The sequence below is a fragment of the Scomber scombrus genome, chromosome 23 (genome assembly GCF_963691925.1).
Source record: "Scomber scombrus chromosome 23, fScoSco1.1, whole genome shotgun sequence".
In the NCBI taxonomy this organism is placed as follows: domain Eukaryota; kingdom Metazoa; phylum Chordata; class Actinopteri; order Scombriformes; family Scombridae; genus Scomber; species Scomber scombrus.
The window spans coordinates 8,145,337-8,166,167 of NC_084992.1; the positions used below are offsets into that span (position 1 = coordinate 8,145,337).

Below are 20,831 nucleotides of genomic sequence, written 5' to 3' on the forward strand. Positions count from 1 at the left end.
TTTTTTCCCTCTTCTTACTCTCCCTTACTCTCAATCTGTTGCTCCTGCTACTTCTTGAATGAATTCCTCCTCCAGAGCACCGAACTGGGAGCGATGCGGCGGTGCCAGATCTGAGCAGGCGAGTATGAACGTTGGAAACATCACAGCATCTCGGCAAAGAAACAAGGCTCTCGCTCCAAGTCGTACGGGCCTCGCTGTGTCTAAAGCAATGAGCGGAAGCGCCGAGAAGCTTGACTGACTTGTGTGATACAGGATTACAAGACGGAAGCCTTAAAAGAAGAATTGGTTTGGAGCATGCAAATGTCATAAGCAAATCACTGGATGTGTTCTTGCTAAAAGGCTTATCTGTGCACATTCAGGGATCACCTGAAGCGGCTGAGAGACGAGCAAAAGAAAGAACAATCGTGCATCCCAGAGGTGAAATAAATGCATACATTGAATAGGTTTACTAGTTAAATATTCAAATGTATGTACTGAAAACTGTCAATCAAATCAAGAGTATTATTGGGACACTCCTCTGAGGCGTCTTTGAGCCAGACATCAACCCACAGACTGCAGGGATCCTGACTCTACACTGTGACCTCCTTAAGGAATAACTGTATCACATACAGTATATTAGACATGAGCACCTTTAAGAGCCTACTATACAAAAAATAGCAACTGTTAACACAGGTTGATTCTTTATTCACCCTGGGGAAATTTGCAGCGCATGTGTTCTCTTTCTTAGTAACACCTTTCTTTACACACGCTCAGCTACACTTTTATATATGGGAGCGCATCTTGGTGTAATTTGAGGTGATGCCTTGCTCAAGGGCACGTTGACAGCATGTGAAGAATGCTGGAAAGTAACTTTATTATCTCCGTCAGGGGAATTGAGAGTGTAAAGGTTAGAGTATCCTTAAAAGAACTTTAAAAGATGTGTCATGTGACCATGTTGGACGGCAAAAGTGCCACCATAGAGAGGGATTTTGTACTCAAGAGAAATTGCAGAAATACAGAGAGCTTATTAAGACCTACATTTTTTCTCGCCTTTGCACTTCAGCCGTCCGATCGCTGGCTGAAGTGGGTGTGCAAGTCGGTTTCGGTAACTTACAGATAACCCCTTCTAATCGTCATCGAAAAAGACGTGTGGGAACAGGGTTTCAGATGCTGTTCGACCATTTGACAAGCATTTCAGTTGGAGCGCACTGATGCCTTAATACCTTACACTATGATACAAGGAGGACCTGCACTCTGAATCAGAGCTCCCTTTACTTTTGTTAATGTGTCTGAGGAAGACCTGAGGACAATTCAGTGTGTGTAATCTTTGTTTTGTAGTATAATTGTTTTTTGTATCCAGCACTTATCCCATTTCAACCTCTGGGTGTGCAAACAACTACTCTGTTTCATCGCCTTTATACATTCAGACGACCTAATAAACCTTTAGGCCTTTAGGCTTCTTCTGCTCAACATCTCATCTTGACGTGCTCCAGTACTATCTTTTGCTTGACCCGCTGTTTTAAATCACAGCGGGCCTTCCTTCTGCTGCTGTGACCTGCTTAGCTTGTGTCGCCGCCTGAAATTATGATTTTAGTTGGTCAAAAGGAGGGAAAGTAAACTATCTACAGTACCTGTCCACCTCTTGAGTACAAATTGGTTTGAAACTGGTCTGAAAACTCAATACCAAGTAGTGTACTATTTAAGTAAGATCCTAATGCTCTAAATACACACTAATCCCGAGCAGCCAGCAGAACTCTCAACAGTCTCAAAATGTCACAATGCAGTAGATTCTCTCTAACTGAGGGCAAGCAGGTGCCTCTCCCGCAGCGCACTAATGACCCAATTATATCAATCAGAAGCCTTGATTGGTGCTACACTCCTCTCCCTTTTACTCTCTCTCCCTCTGTCTTTCTGTCTGTTTCTCCTTCACGTACAATCTCTTCCCCAAGAGCCACCTGGATGGGGTGTGTGTGCCCCCTCAAGTGCAGTACAGTATGTGCAAAGATGGGGAGGAGGCGGCGTTGATGGTAGCAGTGGAGGAGGAGGATACTACTTGAAGCAGAGAGAGAAGCCTGAATGAAGCGAAATCCATTAGTCCCTTTTTAACATATAGGGTCAGTGTTTCATATTCATTAGTACACGAGGTTCCTGATGAGCATTTGCAAGGGCTTAACATGAAATCATCATCTTATATCAAGAAGTAGGCAACCTGTAGGGCTGGAGAGGGAGTCGTTTCATGTTTAATTTTTTACCAGGGGATAAAATATTACTCGTCTCAGTTAGACTTAACAAAGTCCGCTTCAGTAGCCAAAGTGATGAGTAAAAGTCACTCTAGTAGGTAATAGTCACAATTAATGTCAATAAAAATGTATACACTTTTCAAATTTTCCTCCTAATTTCCTTACAGGGAACATCAACCCTCAACTTGCATCTGATTTTTCAGATGATGTGTAGTTCAAATTTGTGTCATTAACAGGATATCAGCTCAAAAAGCTTTAAAAACAATTTTTCAAAAATGTATGTGGAGTTTCAGGACCCTCCTCAACATCCCTGATTATAGGACAAACCAGCAATGTCAACCTACTTCCACCATGCACATGCTCTCAAAAGTGTGACATTTAGAGTGGATATAAAAATAGGGCATTTCAGGATCCCTAAACATATTCCATTGGATATAGAGAAGGCGACGGGAGTGTCTTTGGTCAACCCAGATGACACGTCTGCGCCTTATCTCAAGAGGAATTTCCTCCTCGCCCCTATGATGTGCGTCAATAACGTGCAACCATTTTCAGTCGCTCTTTCCCCTCTTCTCTCTCGCGGCCATCTCAATTAGAGGCACATTAATGAAATAAATAACCATCAACAAACAATGCACTAATAAACACCCCCCACTAAAATGAGATTAACCCTGCCCGCAGATGGTGTCCGCGCACAATCCCGTTTCCAAAAAATGCGATTAAAAATCATAAACAGTGGGATATAGTTTGGAGAAGTCGGGGGGTGGCGTGTGTGTGTGTCATGTCAGCCTATCTATCGCTCTCTCCCCTGCTCCATTTTGTTCTTAAATTTTCTATACAAAAGATTAAGGGAGGGGAAAAGACGAGTGAGCGAGCAGGGAGCGGACGGGAGGAAAAAAAAGTGCCATCATGGATTTCATCTTGAATCCTCTGCCAATCTCCCGAACCGACATCCGTCCCAAAAGGCGACACGGTGTCCAAAAAACGCACATTTTAAAAAGCCAGCACGAAAACCGGCAACTTATATTACAGAATACAATTTGGCAACACACGTTTTGCACACACACGGCCACAGCGGTGCATGCCACACTTGCTATGCTACTTTCTGAGCTTGTAGACACTGGAGGTGATGTTAGGACAACTAAACGGATTGTAGTAAACATCGTAGTAAAAGGTGCAGAAAGTATAACGTTTAAACCACTATAACAACCCGTGGATGCGTTTTTGCGCACATCACAGATGGAAGTGGCGGTGCTTATCTCGAAAACAATACACTACACAATGCCTAATGTGTGTCCAACAAAAGAATTAGTCAAGCTAATCGCATCTACCTACAAATTACGCTTTGTAAATCAACTTGCTCACATGCAAAAATCCACTTTTACGCCTTGGAAAATATGTCTGCGCCTTATCGAAATCCTCCGTTACGCACCGAGAACTTATGCCTTTTTTTTTGTAAAGCTACTTTTTCGGTCAAACGTCGTTTTTTTCGGAGAGGTTAAAATGGGATCAAGAAGAAGAGGTCATAACGCTGCCTAATTTCAAACGGATTTCCTCGCGTGGGTAGATATGAGTAGCGTGCAGAACTTGGGTTAAAGTTACGCGAATTTTTAAAAATACATCTTTTACCACTCCGAGTGACTTTTCGTGCACTTGCAACCATTTTAAAGTCGCGTTACATTCCGAGTTGACTTGCCCCAATCGACTTGTTTTAAATCTTACACCGAGTATTTTCTACATCTGTGTGGAAACTGTGCATTTCTCCGGTTTTTTTGTCATGTCACGGCTATAAGAGGCTCGCAGACTGCATGCATATCGGCCACGCGCGCACATACGCCGGCTTACATACATGACACACACGTAAAGTGGTCCGGAGCGCGCGGTTACATACATACATGCTTCATGCCAATCACTCACATGCACACACGCGCGCGCACACACACACATCCAAAACTGAAGATCTAAAAAAAAAACATTTTTTTTTTAAAAAAAGCCCTGAAAAATTAAACACAACAACAACAACTATATTGGCCATTATCCCGTGTGCTGCTCGTGAAAAGGCAACAGCAATAAATCCAAAGATTTTGGAAATGTTTCATCACCGGTGTTTCATGCCACCATGCATAAAAGTGTATATGTAAACATGCTGGTAGATAAAATTTTACTAGATAAATGAAGATATAGGATAGATGTTTAAAGTAAAGACTCAGTGTACTTACGGGAGAGGCGGCGAGGAGATTAATGACACGACACGTCATGATTACGTTTCACTTGAATTAAATACATTACGAGTTGGGAAAAAAATGGAAATCAGGGTTGTATACAAGCATACGCCGTTTCCCCCTCCCTCCTCCCTCCGTTTGGTCACCCTCTTCTCTCTCTCACTCTCTCCTCCTCCTTCTCCTCCTCCATCTCCCTTTCTTTTCCTTCTCCCCTTTCTCTCCTTTCTTCTTTGCATTTTTTTCCCCATTTATTGTACAGGAGTGAGTGAATAGGGAGAAGCAGAGGAGAAGTGGGAGGGAGAGTGATGTAGGTTGGAAATGTTAATTATAATCTCAGCACGGGCACCATTTTACAACGCTGTCATCTCTTCACATTTGTATCCTAAATATGGCATCTGGGGTAGCAGGGAGCTGACAGTTTAGAAAGACATTTTTTTGGGTGGGGGGAGAGGAAGGAGGAAAAAGAATAAGGAGAAGAACACGGAGGGGGGGGGAAAGTTTCACACCAATTGAAGTGTCTTAAAAGTGATGACAGGGACAAGAGATGCCTTAAATGTTGTGGTGAGCCACCCCGGAAGCACATGGCCACATAGAGGATGGGAAGCTACAAAGTGCACATATTTGGATGTGGGTTTCCCAAAATAAGGTCAGGGGACCACCAGAAGGCTCCTTAGGGAGTCATATGAGGTCCCCAGCAAAAAAAAAGCAAAGAAAAAAAAGCAAAGGAGAAAGCACTCACTCAAACTTTTTAAAGTAAAAGTTTCACTACGGAAAAAATGGACCTTTTGTTAATAAAGTAATCAAAAGTTACAGCAAGCGTTGTGAATACTGGTTTCTACAGACTTCAGAAACATAGCAATGGATTCCTTTTTTCCCATTGCCATGGATGGATGCCTTTGTCGTGGCAGGTGCACATATCCTTATCTTATTTGAGCCGCCATGATTTGAAGCACCTTCATGTACTACAATGTCTTAACAATCATATTAGAAGAATGTTTGGCCACTGGAGGGCAGAAAACCACCAAAACAAGCTGCGAAACACACAGTCCTAACATATTGTCGCCTTATAAATGTTATGGCTAACAGGGCTATACTACAGGTATTGAATATGTACCCAAAGCCTGATATATAGCTTTCCTCTGTTCCATTGACCTTTGTTGTCCACAAAAAGTAGAAGAAATAAATGGCTCAGCGATCATGTTTTCAGTCTCTGGAGAGTAGTTCTAGTAGTGCCACAGGTCACAACCTCTTGACTTTATAGTAGACTTTACAATTTGTAGATTTAAATTAAAAATAACAATCTTCAATGTAGAACAAAGTGAAGAGGTCGTGGTATGTATCAAAACAAGCTAACAAAGCTCTGTAAACGGACCTGCATTCCTGAGCAGTGGCATCTGCCTTACACTGAACTACTCTCCAAAGACTGAAAATGTGATAACAATAAAAAAAATAAAGAAAATCCCCAAATTTTCAATCTTTTTTGGAGTTTGTTAATCCACCGACTTCTGAGAAAAATATCTTTCACTGTTGGATGTTTTTACTTTCTTCCCCACCTAGACACTAATATATCTTCCTGCTGTGTTTGTAGCATTGTGCTGAATTTAGCTGCTGCTGGAAACAAGGCTGATGAGAAATGAGGATGAGACCTTTAATTACAGCCCTCAAATTAAAAAGTACCTTGCCAACTCTACACCTATGAGAGAGGATGAAATGTTTGTTTTCATCACAGATTTCTGGTTCTGCAAACGTTGCCTTCAGTCAGGTGTGAGTCTTATCCACCGACTGAACATCAGATTTTCCGGGAATCTGTTTGAATTCATATCCATGATCTGGATGATTGATCTTGATTTGCAACATATCTCAGTGTGCTTTGGGAGTTGTATCATATTATCCTTGGTCAAGAAAACAGTTACTTCAACAAGTTCAGCAAGTCCCAATTGAACTCAAATATTATTATTAGATTTTCGCCATCTGCTTTATCTGCTTCATCTGTGTCAGCATTTTAAGTATGAAGTACTGAGTTCAGAGTGGACTTTTGTTTTTCCTACAAATTGTTCTCGCGTTCCATTTTCCATGTGAGTGGCTTGCATGAGCGAGCGTGCAGTATAAGGGCAACAATGAAAAAGCACAGTCAAATCTACAGTATGTGGGCCAGGATGTGTGTGGAGTGGTGAAGCCCACACGCCTCTTACACCACCTCTCATCCAAAGAGAGTTACAGAATGAGATACAAATTGCATCACAACAACAAAAACACAGTTCAATACACTGTTAAGTAATGAATGCAGAAATGTCACCTTTGCTGTACATTTTGTTTATCTCATTCTATCACTTTTAAATGCTTTGATTTATTATTTCCAATAATAGGCCTTCAGTCTAAACAGTATTTAGATGTAACCTCTTCCTGTGTTTGCTTTCTTTCCCAACACACTGTAGATGCATATCAGTTAGTTGTAAGTCTGAAAGTTCCCCAGCTAAAGGCCTTGGTTTTAACATTTAGATTTGATGTGCTCAAACACTGTGTGAAGGTAAATGTTGGCTGGGAAATTCAAATGTCTTTGCTGACGCAGAACATATCTCCTGGATCAGCCATTGTAAGCCTGCTATTGTGTATCTGAGAGTGACTGACTAAGTCAGTGGCATATGTGCAGTGCATGCTTGTCTCAGTGTGTGTACATAGTAAATCAATGTGTGTGTATGAGTGCAGACATTGCACATTTTGCATGTCAGCAGCGTATATATGTGTCTACAAGTGCATATATGCATGCATACTGTTGATGTGTTCCTGCAACTGTATTCTGTACTGTGTGTGTGCGTGTGTGTGTGTCCGTCCCTTTTTGTCTGTTTGTGTGTATGCTCATGGTACATATGTGTACGTGTTTGCTGCTGCCACAATGGCATCATCACCCGCCCCTGACGCTTTGATTGTTTTCTCCGCCGCAGCAGAAATGCACCAATTAATATGCAGAGAGTGAGTGAGACAGAGACACACACACACACACACACACACACACACACACACACACACACACACACACACACACACACACACACACACACACACACACACACACAAAACACAAAAAACAACAACAAAAAAAAACAGCCGTGAGGGAGGGAGACGGGGAGGGAGGTGTGATGGAAAGAGGAGTGAAGGGGGGGCAGAAGAGATGGCACAGAGAGAGGGAAAGAATTGGGGGAGATTAAATGAAAGATGAGGGGAAAAAGTGTGAGTGTGTGTTTGTCTTTGTGTGTGTGTGTGTGTGTGTGGTGTGTGTGTGTGTGTGTGTGTGTGTGTGTGTGTGTGTGTGTGTGTGTGTGTGTGTGTGTGTGTGTGTGTGTGTGAGAGAGAGAGAGAGTGAGAGAAAGAAGGAGATGGAATGAGATAAGGGGCGAGGGTGGAGGGGAGGGGGCATAGATGGAGGGGATGAAATCTGATACATGTTTGAGTAAAAACAAGAGAAAGAGAGAAAGAGAAAGGAGTGAGGGATGAGGCGGGGTGAGGAGGAGGAGATCAATATGTACATATTCAGTGAGATATGGTGGGAAATCAATTGAAAGGAGGGGAGGAGGAATTGATTCGGGGGGAGAAGGAGGTGGGAGGGAGGAGGGGGGTCACAAGGAGGGAGGGAGGAAGGAGACGAAGGAGGAGGAGGAGGAGTGCAGAGGTGGAGTGATATGTGGCTACGGCTGCTGTCCTTTTTGTCGCAGTGTCAGGGTATTGATACTGTAATACACTCCCCCCCCCACCCCACACACACACACACATACACACACACACACACACACACACCATCAACCCCCCCCACTCACAATGCTGCCGTGACAACGGCTGTCGCGGCGACGCCTACTGGCACAATGCAGCCACAATACTGAGGGCACTGAAGCATCACACACACACACTCAGAGAGACACAGAGAGAGCAGAGCAGGCCGGAGAGACAGAAGAAAAAAAGGAAGGAGGGAGTGAAAGAAGAAGAAAGGGGAGAAAAAAGGAGGAGGAGAGATTAAGAGGGAGGGATGAAGATGGATGGATAGAGAGAAAGAGAGAGAGAGAGAAAGAGAGAGAGAGAGAGAGAGAGAGAGAGAAGGATGGAGTTGGAGATAGAGGGAGGGGAACATGGATTGATGGAGAGACAGGAGTGAGGGAAGGAAGGAAGGAAGGAAGAAGGGGAGGTGGAGGAGAGATATGGTGGGATAATATTACATGTGTAAAAACGCCGGAGGGTGTGTGCCCATAGAAACATGTTTAATGGCTTTTATGATTGCAGGGAAGGTTGTGTGAGGTGCTTTTTTTTTAATTTTCTTTTTTTTTGGACAGAGTTATGTATGCACTGGATGTGTGCAAACAACAAGGTGGTTATGGGGGAATGTGAATCAATTTTTGACAACAAATAAAGTACAAAATATACATATATTATAATATACATATTTACATGTATACATACCTGTGTCATTTTATGAATATCTATACATGTATACTGCATGTACTATTGTTCAGCTGGAATTCTGGAGTAAATTATTAATCACACTTACTCACTAATATTCCTTCTAACCGTATATTTGATTAATTTTACATTATCAAGCATCTGCTTTATTGATGCTTGATTACTCTTTTTATACACTATGTATTACAGTCACTCCTATATAAGAGATTTAATCTGAGGTTGGCACTTTTGTGGTTAAATACAGTGTGGAAAAAAGCTGACGGATGAAGCTGATACAATACTGCAACAATGCAAATAAAGATGTAAAATTAACTATTTTGATAATCAATTCATCATATTTGAGTCATTTTCAAAAGAAAAAGAAATATAAAAAATCTGGTTCCAGCCTCTTAAATGTGAATATTTTCTGGTTTGTTTAATCATCTATGACAGTAAACTGAATATTTTTGGGTTGTGGACTGTTGGTCCAAGGCATTTAAGGTTTCCGCCTTGGGTTTCGGGAAACGGTGATTGACATTTTTCACCATTTTCTGGTATTTTATAGACCGAAAACGACTAATCCAATCGTTTCAGTTTCAGCCTTAAAATGCAAAATGCAAAACAGGAAATGTGACGCTGTAAATCTGAAATCTGCATTCAAAGGTTGTTTCAAAGTGTTCGTTTTTTGTGGCAGTTTGTGTCATTTGTGTCAAACTTGAATTCAAAGCAGAAATAAAAAAAAACAACAAACAAAAAAAACACACACTGCCTGCTCTGACCTCCCTTCGCCAAAATGTCTGCGCCTGCATATTACTGTATCTCCCCCCAACATGCACTCTCATTTACAAAAGAAATGCTTGGCTGGTTGCCTATAAGTCAGTTTATCCGCGTGAGATGACCAACGTCCCTCTTTTTCTTTCTCTTTTTCCCCCCTCTCTCTCTCACTATCTCATACAGTGTGTGTGTGTGTATGATCTATAGTTCCCTCCCTCCATCACCCCCCCCTCCATTCCTCCCTCCCTCCCTCCCTCCCTCCCTCCCTCACCCTAACCCTTCTTAATATGATGTAAAAAGCTAATCGCATGCAAATGTCTGTTGTCCCGGTAACCGGGCCTGAAAAATCCCTTTGATGTTTCCCCCGACTCATTCTCTTCACGTTCTCTTTGTTCGCCACAGTCTCGCTGCTTTGTCAACATCCCCCCTTTTACCCCGCTCGCTCTCTCTCCTTCATCCATTCTGCAGCTCTCTCGGCCCTCTCCTAGTTCTCTCCATTAGAAAAAAAAAAGTTCTAACTCTACTTTGTGTCTCCCTCTTTCTATAAGCCCCCCTCTCTATTCTTCCTCTCTCTTTCCCCCCCAGCCTCTTCTCCCCCTCGTGCTCCTGCTCTCCCCTTGACTGTGCCTCTCTGTCTGTCTGCCCCTTCGCCCTCGCTCATTTCCCATCATTCCCACCTACTGTCTCCTGTCCTTCTCCTCTGTCGCTCCCTTTCTCTCTCTCCCTCAGTTCTGCCCCTTCCTGTTGCTCCCCCTCCTTCTCTCTCTCTCTCTCCCCCCCCATTTGCCCACCCTTTATCTCTCATTCCTCTCTCTATGTCCCTCACACACGCATGCACAGATGGACACACACACTCTCAGACGTGCCCTCCCTCCTTTCGAGAATTTGATCCCTGGAACTATTTGATATGGCGCTGCACTGTAGTTATCTAATCATTCTGGTTTTTTTGTGAGGCCCGGTGGAAGCAGCCGCACAGCTGGCTTTCAGAGACCACTCATTACAGCAAGTTTGGGGTTATAAGGCTACAGGCCTCGTTTTGAGGTTAGACCTGTAACAAGGTTCAAGCACAACCTCCAACCCCTCCACCCTATTAAATCACCTCTGAGAGGTTTGGAACTTCAATCCAGTTTTAATTCAACACAGAAATGTAAAAAAAAACAGTCACTTTTCATCAAGAAAGCATAACATGCATTTCCAACATTCCTTCCAAAAAAATGTAAACATTAGGCAAACTGTGTCATAGAAAAGAGCGAGAGAAAAGTTTTTATACATTAATACTGCCTTGCAATGGCATACAAATGTGAGGGATTCTGAATATGACAATCTATACTGCAGCAAGAATGAAAGATGGTGTTCATTACATTGCTTCCAATATAATGCAATGTACCAAACAGCTAAAGGCTATGAAGTGTACAGGCTTCTCCAAGCCAACAAATTACATATTGATTCAGAACACGGCTCAATAGCCATTTGCAATTTTTGAATTTGGATGCAGATATGAAACGTGCTAAATCTGATAACTGATGCTGCCGTCTGCAGACACAAGCTTGACCTCCTGCTGCTGCTGGCTTTCGCTACCTGATGGTTTCATATTGTACCTTAACCGTGATATTGTTTGATACACATGCTATCCAATCAAAACTGGTGAGTGGATGTTGATTGCTTTCACTGACTGTATGCTTGCTGTCATAAAATATATACCAGATCATTGACTGAAATATTCAAACCTAGAGTAAGATATGCTTGTTTCGTGGCTGCATCGGAGGACAAGTTCAACATATCTTTTACATCATTTTCTACTTGTTTCTTTATATTCAGTATTAATATAATGCACAGTATATGGGATCTAGATGATAATTTAAAGCTCTGAGAGTTTGCGTAAAACTCAGCAGTGTAACTATCTATTAATGGACCCACTCGTGAGTCTGGCAGTGCAGCAGAGGTTAAATTGCTGTTCTGCCGAAGTGAAAGTTATTTTTATCTTTTGTTCCACTTGCTTTGAGACATGGCATCTCAATATTTAGGATAAAGCAATCCCCTGACGCCCCAGTAGCACCATCTCAAACATTTACGGCAATTGAAACAAGACTAAAAGAGTCTACAGCAATGCCAGTGGCTCTGTGCTCTAAGCTAAGTGCTAACATGCGCACAATGACAAGACTAACATCCTGATGTTTAGCAGATACAAAGTCGTTCACCATCTTCGTGTCAACATGTTAGCAATTTGCTAATTAGCACTGAACACAAAGTACACAAAGCTGAGGATGATGGGAATGTCAGTTTAGCAAGTACAACAAACAAAAATAGTTAGATGAAAGTCAGGGAATGTACAAAGTGATTACAATTTGGTTTGACATGAAAACCCTCCAAATGTCAACCACATGCTGCTGCTAGAGGAAAAGTCAGGAATCCAACCAAAGTCACAAGGATTCATCACCGGAGATCAAGAATGTCTGTACGAAATCTCATAGCAATCCACCAGATAGCTGTTGATCTCAGTCGGGACCAAAATGGTGAACCGACTCTAGCACGGCTAAAAAAAGTTTGATCCATAAACTCACAATTGTCAAACAAGCTTTAAAGAAGCATTAAGGGCACTCTAGGTTCTTTGGGAAACCACCTTAAAGTCAGGTTTGATTAAGTTACCTCTTTAAGAATGATCAGATGTAGTTCATGTCTCCTGGCTGCAAGCATAAAACCAGTAAAACCAGAATAAAGCTTTTATAACAGAACCACATTTCTCCATTTTAAGGAGCGATGATTCCAATCAGGAAAGCTTAGACTATATGTAAAGACAATACCTTTTTGTACACATATAAACATTGCACAGACACCCATATTATACCTTTGGCATACAGAATATGGCATCTTATATCAAAATGTATAGTATTAAATTCATTACCAGTACTTACAAGTACACTGAAGAACATTTTAAGGCACCATGAAGCTCATACTTCTGACATAAGTTATACTTTATAGATGACTAAATACCATTTCGCTCTTACAAACGATATCATTAGCTTAAACATACACAGTAACAGAATGTATAGCAGTCGAATATGATGGGATGTCCTTTTCATCATCAAGGCAATGCTTACTGTACGTCTTCAGATGTAACCTTGCCTGTCGTTGATTGAGCCACTGTACCAGGCTCGAAAATGGCCACAGTGTGTGTGTGTGTGAGCATGTGAATGTGAACAGTGCTCCACTGTCTTATAACAATAAGAATGACTGCATGTGTTGAGCGACACTGTGTGTGTGAATGTTTGTGTGTGTGCATGCTCACACCACCCCTGCCTCATTTACATAGATGCTATCACACCTAGTCTATATCACGCATTTTTACACAGGCAGTGGGGGGGAAAAAAGCCTACAGTACTCCATTCAGCGTTATGAAAATGACAAAGTACACAATACATTCTAAATCTGCAATCCTACGGTGGATTTACGCCCCGCATATTACTTCCTGTTTATTATCAGATGCTGGAGCATGTGATGCGTACAGTCAGCCAGCCAGGCAGTCAGTGGTTCAGACCAAGTGGTTTGGCCTAGTGGGGAGCCGCGGGGCAGACAATGGCCGCACTGTGTGGCTGAAGTGCCTTTGGTGTCAATGACTCTGCCAGCAACTGAGACTGGCAGATCCAAAATGGCGGAGCGCAGAGAGCCCTGCTGGTGCTTGTCATGGTTTAAACAGGGCAGTGTTCATCCTTTTTGGATGCAGCTTTTTTTTTTTTTTTTTGCCCCCAGGGGTTCATATCAGATCTGCTGGCATTTTAGTAATTTTAAGGAGCTGAAGGGGGCAAGGGGGAAGAAGGGAAGGGAAATTGGAGCGAGCATGTAGGAGAAGTTCAAATAAAGTCCGAGGGTCTGGCTTTTGTCTTCATGCTTCTTTAAGTCCAGTTTGAGTCCCTCAGAGGTGAAGTAGAGATGTTCCACATTCCAGTTACTGAGAGAAGGAGAAACCAAGAAATATAAATATCGCCCTCTTACATCTTTAAGTTTTATGTTCTGTATAAAAAGTAAAAAATTTTATTTCTTTCATTAGAAAAAGAGTCAGTAAAAGGTGAAAAATCGGAAAGCGAGCGGTTACATGAGCAGCACATGTAAAAGAGAGCAACAACAGAGAGCACGAGAGAGAAAAAAAAGATGAAAGAGACATGTAATAAACAGAGTAACTTACTCTTATTGAGATGACAGTTACACGGCTGTAGAGGGGGACTGACTCTGGGGAGAGAGAGAGAGAGAGAGAGAGGGGGAAAAAATCAGTCACAGTTTTTATTCCGTGTTAAAACGTGTGTTCGTACCACAGGGCCCGTGTGTGCGGGCGCAGGCGGCGATCCACCCTCTGTTGTTGAATATGTGCGTATCACTGTCTGTGTTTGCCCTATCTATTTGGGCTGCGTGTGTCCGTCTGTCTGTCAATCTGTTCCCAGCGCAGTCTGTTTGCCAATCTGTCATATTCTGTTTGCAAGATAAGGAGACTGAGAGAATGTGTGCTTGTGTTTGTGTGTGTGTGTGTGTGTGTGTGATTGTGTGTGTGCGCTGAGCAAATTCATTTAAAACTACCATCAAGATGGCAGGGAGGTATTGCTGTTTCTTGCAGCTAAGCAGATGCACACACACACTGTCTACAGTTTACTAACATATAGAAAGCTTTTGCTGTTTACCTGACACTTTTATATAATTCACCTCAATGAAACTGTATCATTTGTACTGTAGTGCAGCTCAGGATCTATGTTTTTGGCACATATGTGGGCCTTTTTTACCAAATCCTCCTGGGAATCATGGGGCCTGAGAATATTAATAGAAACAGTCGAATATCAAGATTTATTTATGTAGAGAATAAACACTTCATAGGATGTAAAAATCATTGTGGTGAAAAACCTATAAATCCAAATGGGCTTATGAATGTAGCTCGCCCAAAGCATAATTCGGCAAATTTGTGCTAACATATTTAAAAAAAAAGATTTTCAGGTGTTATCACATTGTCTCTGGTTTCAGTGTGAATGGGAACTTTTACTTGTCTTCCCTCCTTTCTCTTCCCTCATTTCTTGTCACCAAAAAGTGTATGTGCACAAAAGATTTGAAGTTTCCAGGGCACCCATGTTTAAGTTACGCAATTGTCTCCAAACTAGTTGTGATGTCACACATCCTGCTCGTAAATACACGCCTGTGAGCTCAGGTGAGCTCAGAGAAACTTGCCACTTCCAGCACATGAATGTGAAAACAGCCTTTAAAGTGTCAAATTCTGCACTTACATCATTCTGCGCAGTGAAGTGAGGAAACAATAAGTAAAAAGCCTTTTTTATTTTGAGTGTAAGGAGACTTTAAAGTTGCTTGTCGGGAGTCCAGCTGCACAACATTTGGTTTAACTCCATTAACATTACAAGAAAGTCTCACCCCCTGTTCTAATATTGATACTAGTGACAGCGAGTTGCACTTTAAATGAATGCCGTACTCATTATGCATCTGTCTGTTTCTCCTGGGCCATCTGCATTTTAGGGGGCAGGTCTACAAACTAAAAAGGTTCCTAAAAACAAAACTTCTGCAATGGACAAGCGTCCATGTTTCCAGTAGAAAAGATCCCCCCCCCCCCCCCAGCCTTCTCTTGTCACATCACATTTCAAATTTATTTTTGACCTTGGTGAAGTTTTGAGTAATGTGTGCCAATAAAAATAGTCTTTATCCACTTTGGGATCACTACAGTGTGTGCTTTGAACCCACCTGCGAGTAACTTGTTGATCCAGAGTTTCTCTTGGGGTCCCTCCCAGACGCTGGAGATCCCCCCTCCTTCTGGCTGCCGACAGAGGAGGAGTCTGAGCAGCTACTGTGGACTGAGAGATAAAGAGTGTGTGTGTGTGTGTGTGTGTGTGTGTGTGTGTGTGTGTGTGTGAGAGAGAGAGAGGAGAGAGAGAGAGAGAGAGAGAGAGAGAGAGAGAGAGAGAGAGAGAGAGAGAGAGAGAGAGAGAGAGAGAGAGAGAGAGAGAGAGAGAGAGGTGGTTATAGGTTAACACATAGCATTAAAATACCTCCAGTAGGTGTTGGACAAACTTAAAATATGCATTTCTCTCACTACAGTGCAGGTAGTGGAAATTCAAATAATGATGCCATTCTATATTTAGATGTCATTTGCATGACCGGGACGCTTGCCATTCATGTGTTCATGCACTTTTCATCATGTAAAAATCAGTGCACTGCATCACAAGGTTTTCTTGAGGTGGAAAACTGAGAGGCTGAGCATGGAGGAGACAAAGAGAGAGGAGTCAGAGTGAGAAGGCATTTTCTCATCCTGTTCAATGAATTTCTAACACCGTGTTCTGTCCCAGAGGACAATTCATGCATTGAAATCCTGAGCTGCTCCACTCAATGAGACACCTGGTGAGCAGTATGTGCATTACACCAAGCTATGAATGGGAAATGACTTTGGCTCTAGGGCAACTGAGGCCTTCAGAGACTGGATGGTGAGTCTGGAATCTGAGGAATTATGCTTTAGACTGAGCGTTTTATTTACAATTTGTTTACAGTATATGTTTTTACTATGTGGATGGAAATCTCTTCTTAAAGGGAAACTCTGATCTTGTAGCATCAATCTGTGGTGTTTGTTCCAGGAGTACATTTTGTGATAAAGAGCATAAACCTTTTTCTTTTTTATTTTATTTTATTATCTGCCTCTCCATTTTCCTACATTTTACAGGTAGGGACTGTTGTGAACCTGTTGAACAGTATGTGTAGGTGGAGAGAGCGCTAATGTTAGTGATAGCATTTTATATAATAGTGATAGCAGGTGTTTTTCAAACTCACTCTGGCTATATTTTTTATACATTTCATAGAATAGTTTCTTTCAATTTTTATCGCTGACAGAATATATTTGCACTGTGATTTTAGGAATGAGGAGACAATATGGTTAAAGTCCTTATTAAAACAGCACAAATTAACATTCTTATATTAACCACTATGTTTAGTGTAAAAAATGTTGGTTATAGTGACAAACTCTGCAGTTCCCCAAAGCTTTCGTGAGCACTTTAGCGTCTTTTAGCCTACTGTATGCTACCTGCTTAGCACAGCTAAGTTAGCAATTAGCTAGTGAGCAAAGTCGAGCATTTAGCTGCTTAAGAGCCAGAATATTGGACTAATATTAGTCAAGTGGACACAAATATGACTAAAAATCAATGCTAATGTTGCTTTGTGTGTGTTTTGGAATGAAAAAATGTTAGCTGTATCCATTTTTAAGTAAAATGCAGTTCAGTCATGTCATCATGCTGTGATTCTGCTAAAAGTCGATACAGGATGTAGAAATATACAAGCAATGCAAGATAAATCATCTCTAGCTGTCTCCACAATGGATGTTTCCTGTAATATTCTCTGTTTATGGATACAGTGGAGGAGGCGGGACAAAGACACAGGTTAAGGAAGACACAGGAGGGAATGTTGTGACGGGATTTGATTATAGCAGAAGTGAAATGTCTTTCCAGAGTTGCATGTTCTCTCCAGTCATATCACAGCTCTTCAAAAATTCTCAGTGTGAGACAAATATCAAAAATTCATAGAGGAGCCTGGGGGCAGAAGATTGAAAAAAACAAAAAAACATGTACCGTGTTATTACCTTGTCACATGGGGAGATACACCCAAGAGCCGTTTTGTTTCCTGACTGTAATCTCAGGGCCAAATTATTTTCAGCTCAGAAAGCACATTTGAACAATCCAGTAATCCAATCTGTTCACCATCAACTTCCTGAAACTGACGTTTTTTGAACCCCACCCCCAAAAAAGTCTGTTTCCAAATAAAAACTTTGATGCAAAGAACACAGTACCTCTAGTACCTACAGCATCCCACGTATACAATTAGAGAGTTAACAATGTAATCCTACTTGAGTATACTGTACCTCTGTCACTGAGACTGCAGATGGAGTCCAGCTCGGATGCTTGAGTTCCTGTCGCATCTAGCAGCAGCTTACTGGAAATCCCCATACAGAGTGACTCCTTCAGACACAACTCTGGAACAACAGAGAGGAGAAATCATTGAATAAAAATAAAAACAAATAACTCTAAGTTCTTCCTTTATTCCCTGAGGTAGAACTCAATCTATCTGGGAATATACTATTTATTGTTTGTGTAGGTGAGAGGAGTATCATTTGAGCAAACTGTGCCTAAAAATGTGTCAGTCCCTTTTTTTATACCAGCTGCAGTGAGTCTTATCCTGTGTGATACCGTAATCTGAACCGACTACAGGAAGCGATACTGAGATGTGAGGTTTTATGGAAACACAGAGATGGATGGGTGGTGACATTTGATAGTCAGCATTACCTCGTGCTTGGAAAGCTGGGGTTTAAACAAATAGACAACAATCAAATAACAGAGTTGACTGACGCTGATATTTCTTGTTTTGTCTTGTTTTGTCTCTTAAAATCTCTAATCAGGCCGCAGGGCAAGAGATTTGTGAGTTAATATCATTTTTTCCCAGTTTATTTGTTTTCGAGATTTTAATAAAAAACATCAAGCGTAATGTCACTTTTATTTACAAGATTCATTTTCTGTTTATACTCAAAACTAATTGACTGACTAAAAACTGTCACCACAGACTTCTGGAGCAGATTTTCACACTTACTTTCCGTATCACAACAAAGAGATTCAGCTTAATGTCAGCATGCTGCAACGCTCTCAGCAATGGTACAAACATGGTGATGTTTACGAGGTATAAAGTTCACATTAATGAGATGTTTACCAATCTGGTTTTAGTGTGTTAGCATGTTAACAAAAAGCACAACTGAGGCTGATGGGGAAAGTTATTAGTAACACAAATTTTGGCAAGTTTGAACATTCGACCAGATGATTGTGCTACGTGAAAACTCAGGAGACCACCAGAGGCATCAGATTCAATTCATGGGGACTTGAATGTTTGTACAAAATTCCATTGCAATCCATCAAATTTTTGGTTATTAAAAAAACGAACAAATTTCAACCTCATGGTGGCGCTACAGGAAGAAAATCAGGGATCACCAAAAATCCCTTTGAGGACCATAGATGTCTATGCAGTCCATCGATTGGCTGTTGAGATATTTCAGTTTATACCAAAGCGGTGATGCTACAGAGCGACCAACAGGCTGACAACGCCATCTTTGGAGCATTGCTGCTTAGTGTGGCTATGAATGGGAAAGTGATCCTTTAAAACTGAACTGGACACCTGTTGATGGTGTTTTCCTGCTGGTGTGATCATTCACATAAAATGAAGGAGATACAACATCAACAATGTGGGAAAATGTCTTGATGATATCTGAACTCTGGACATTCCAGTTTTGTGTGGTTGATGAAGCTTTTCTAAAAGTGTCAGGTTTAAAGTTGAGGCCTCTGGGGTCAAAGATCATACTGTACCTGTGTTGTTGATGGCGTGTGTCCAAAGCAGATGGGCGATGTCTTGAGCCCAGGTCTTTCTGGCTTCCCTGTCCTGAGCTTGCAGTGTGATGAAATCTCGTGTCCGAGAAGTCTGCCGAACCCAAACTTCAAACTTCACTCCCTCCTCGCCCACACTCTGAGTCAGACCCATCTCGCCCGTCTGCAAGGAGAAGAGCATAGACTTATTAAAATCAAGAGGAGGACTCTGGACTTTGATGATATTTGTATATTGTATATTGATTTCGTCTTTACTGCTTTGGCAATATAGATTTCTAATTCGTCATGCCAATAAAACTTACTGAATTTGACTCAGGAAAAACTAAAGGAATGTGAGGAAATAAGTCAAATTAAAAGTGAAATAATGAATTTTTACATTTAAGTCACAGGGACATTTCTGCCTTCATCATCATCTTCATGAAAATCAGAAAAGTAAGCACTTCAGTCTTAGTTTGCTTTCAATTTAATCAATACCAAAAGTGGATTTCCCCTCTTCAAAACTCTTCAAACACAGAGCGTTTGGCAGAGAGCGAGATAATGAAAAGTGAAAGAAAAGATGTGTGTGTGAAACAGAGAGAGGTAGAATAGAACGATACTCTGTGTGCACGTGGGTGTGTGTGTTTGTGTGTGTGTGCACGTGGGTGTGTGTGTGTGGGTAAGAGCGAGCGTTGCACCTTGATGCTGTGTTTGTAGCTGTAGGCGGTGCGTCCTGGGCCGGTGCTCTTCTGTTTGGTGAAGACGACGACGTGCTGGTAGAGGAAAATGTTCCTCACTCCCGCCCGCTTCCTCCGAGCTCCCCCGCACACCGTCAGCTCGCCCTGCCGCACCAGCTCGCCACGCTCCGCCACGGGGATCTGAAAACACACATCCCACACACACACATTAGGATGCACTTATCTTGGCTTGAGGCCCAAGCCCAAGGCCTTACTCTGCAAAAGATACCATCTTAATTTTTTAATCTTCAGAGGCCATTTAGTCTTGAATCATGTTTTCTTTGCCAGTGGGTCGGGATAACTTCACTTATTTCCACTTTAATTTGGTTAATTAATTGTCTTGAAACAAGTAACGATATAAGCAGATTACGGTACTGGAGAATTCATAAGGCACCAAAAAAGAGAAAAACATTTTAAAGGGCTATTAAGTGCAATTTTGCTGAAGAAGAGTTATAAATTTGAGGGTTTTCACTGGCTTGTTTACACACTTATTACCTGACAGGAGCTGACATTTGTTTTGTTTTGTGTTGGAGCCAAATCTCAAACCGTCCCTCCTTCACTGACTCAAGTTGTCAGTTTCCAGTTGACTCGCGAGACATTTCAGCTACAAAGCTTTATTCTCAAGTCAATAAAAGAAGAAAAGTACAAAGCAGTATTATTACTACAGTGCCTTGCATGGTGACATATTCCCTCTTCACAAGACTCTTCTTTCTATTGGATCTTCGCTCTAATTGGCCAACTGACTCATGTCTTTTGTACAACTGTGACTTTATTGTTCATGTCAATTACAGGGTTGAGACTTTGCCATTGCTTTCGCAGCTCCTACCAGAGACAGAAAGAGGTTGATAAAAGTCAAACGTTATGTAATGCTCCTTTAGGATTCACTATTAGACCAGCTTGTTTTCTATAGTCGCAAACAAGCTTAAAAAGAAAAACGCACCACACACCACAAATTGTCTCAACCGTAACCGCTCTGACAATAAAATTAAAAAGCACTGGTAATGTAGCAGCGAGCGGTGACACACAACTTTATTTTTAAATCTCTAGAGATGTGTGGGTCATGATGTAAGTGATGCTTCACATGATTATGAAACA

General features: G+C 41.7%; 2 protein-coding genes across 2 annotated transcripts in view; both read right to left on the minus strand.

Annotated features, from left to right (window-relative positions):
• The window catches only part of znf219 (zinc finger protein 219), a 15,260-nt gene extending 10,815 nt beyond the window's left edge, over positions 1 to 4,445 (minus strand). Inside the window, exon 1 of the mRNA XM_062444550.1 lies at positions 4,436 to 4,445. The gene's annotated coding sequence lies outside the window, so the exon portion shown is untranslated. The remainder of the gene's footprint in view (positions 1 to 4,435) is intronic.
• Positions 4,446 to 13,307: 8,862 nt separating this feature from the next.
• arhgef40 (Rho guanine nucleotide exchange factor (GEF) 40) overlaps positions 13,308 to 20,831 on the minus strand; it is a 38,693-nt gene continuing 31,169 nt past the window's right edge. The window contains exons 22-27 of the mRNA XM_062444647.1: positions 19,698 to 19,877; positions 19,006 to 19,186; positions 17,520 to 17,630; positions 15,362 to 15,471; positions 13,818 to 13,861; positions 13,308 to 13,583 (exon numbers count right to left, since the gene is read on the minus strand). Of these exons, the coding sequence (XP_062300631.1) occupies positions 13,835 to 13,861; positions 15,362 to 15,471; positions 17,520 to 17,630; positions 19,006 to 19,186; positions 19,698 to 19,877 (609 nt within the window). The 3' untranslated portion in view covers positions 13,308 to 13,583; positions 13,818 to 13,834. The remainder of the gene's footprint in view (positions 13,584 to 13,817; positions 13,862 to 15,361; positions 15,472 to 17,519; positions 17,631 to 19,005; positions 19,187 to 19,697; positions 19,878 to 20,831) is intronic.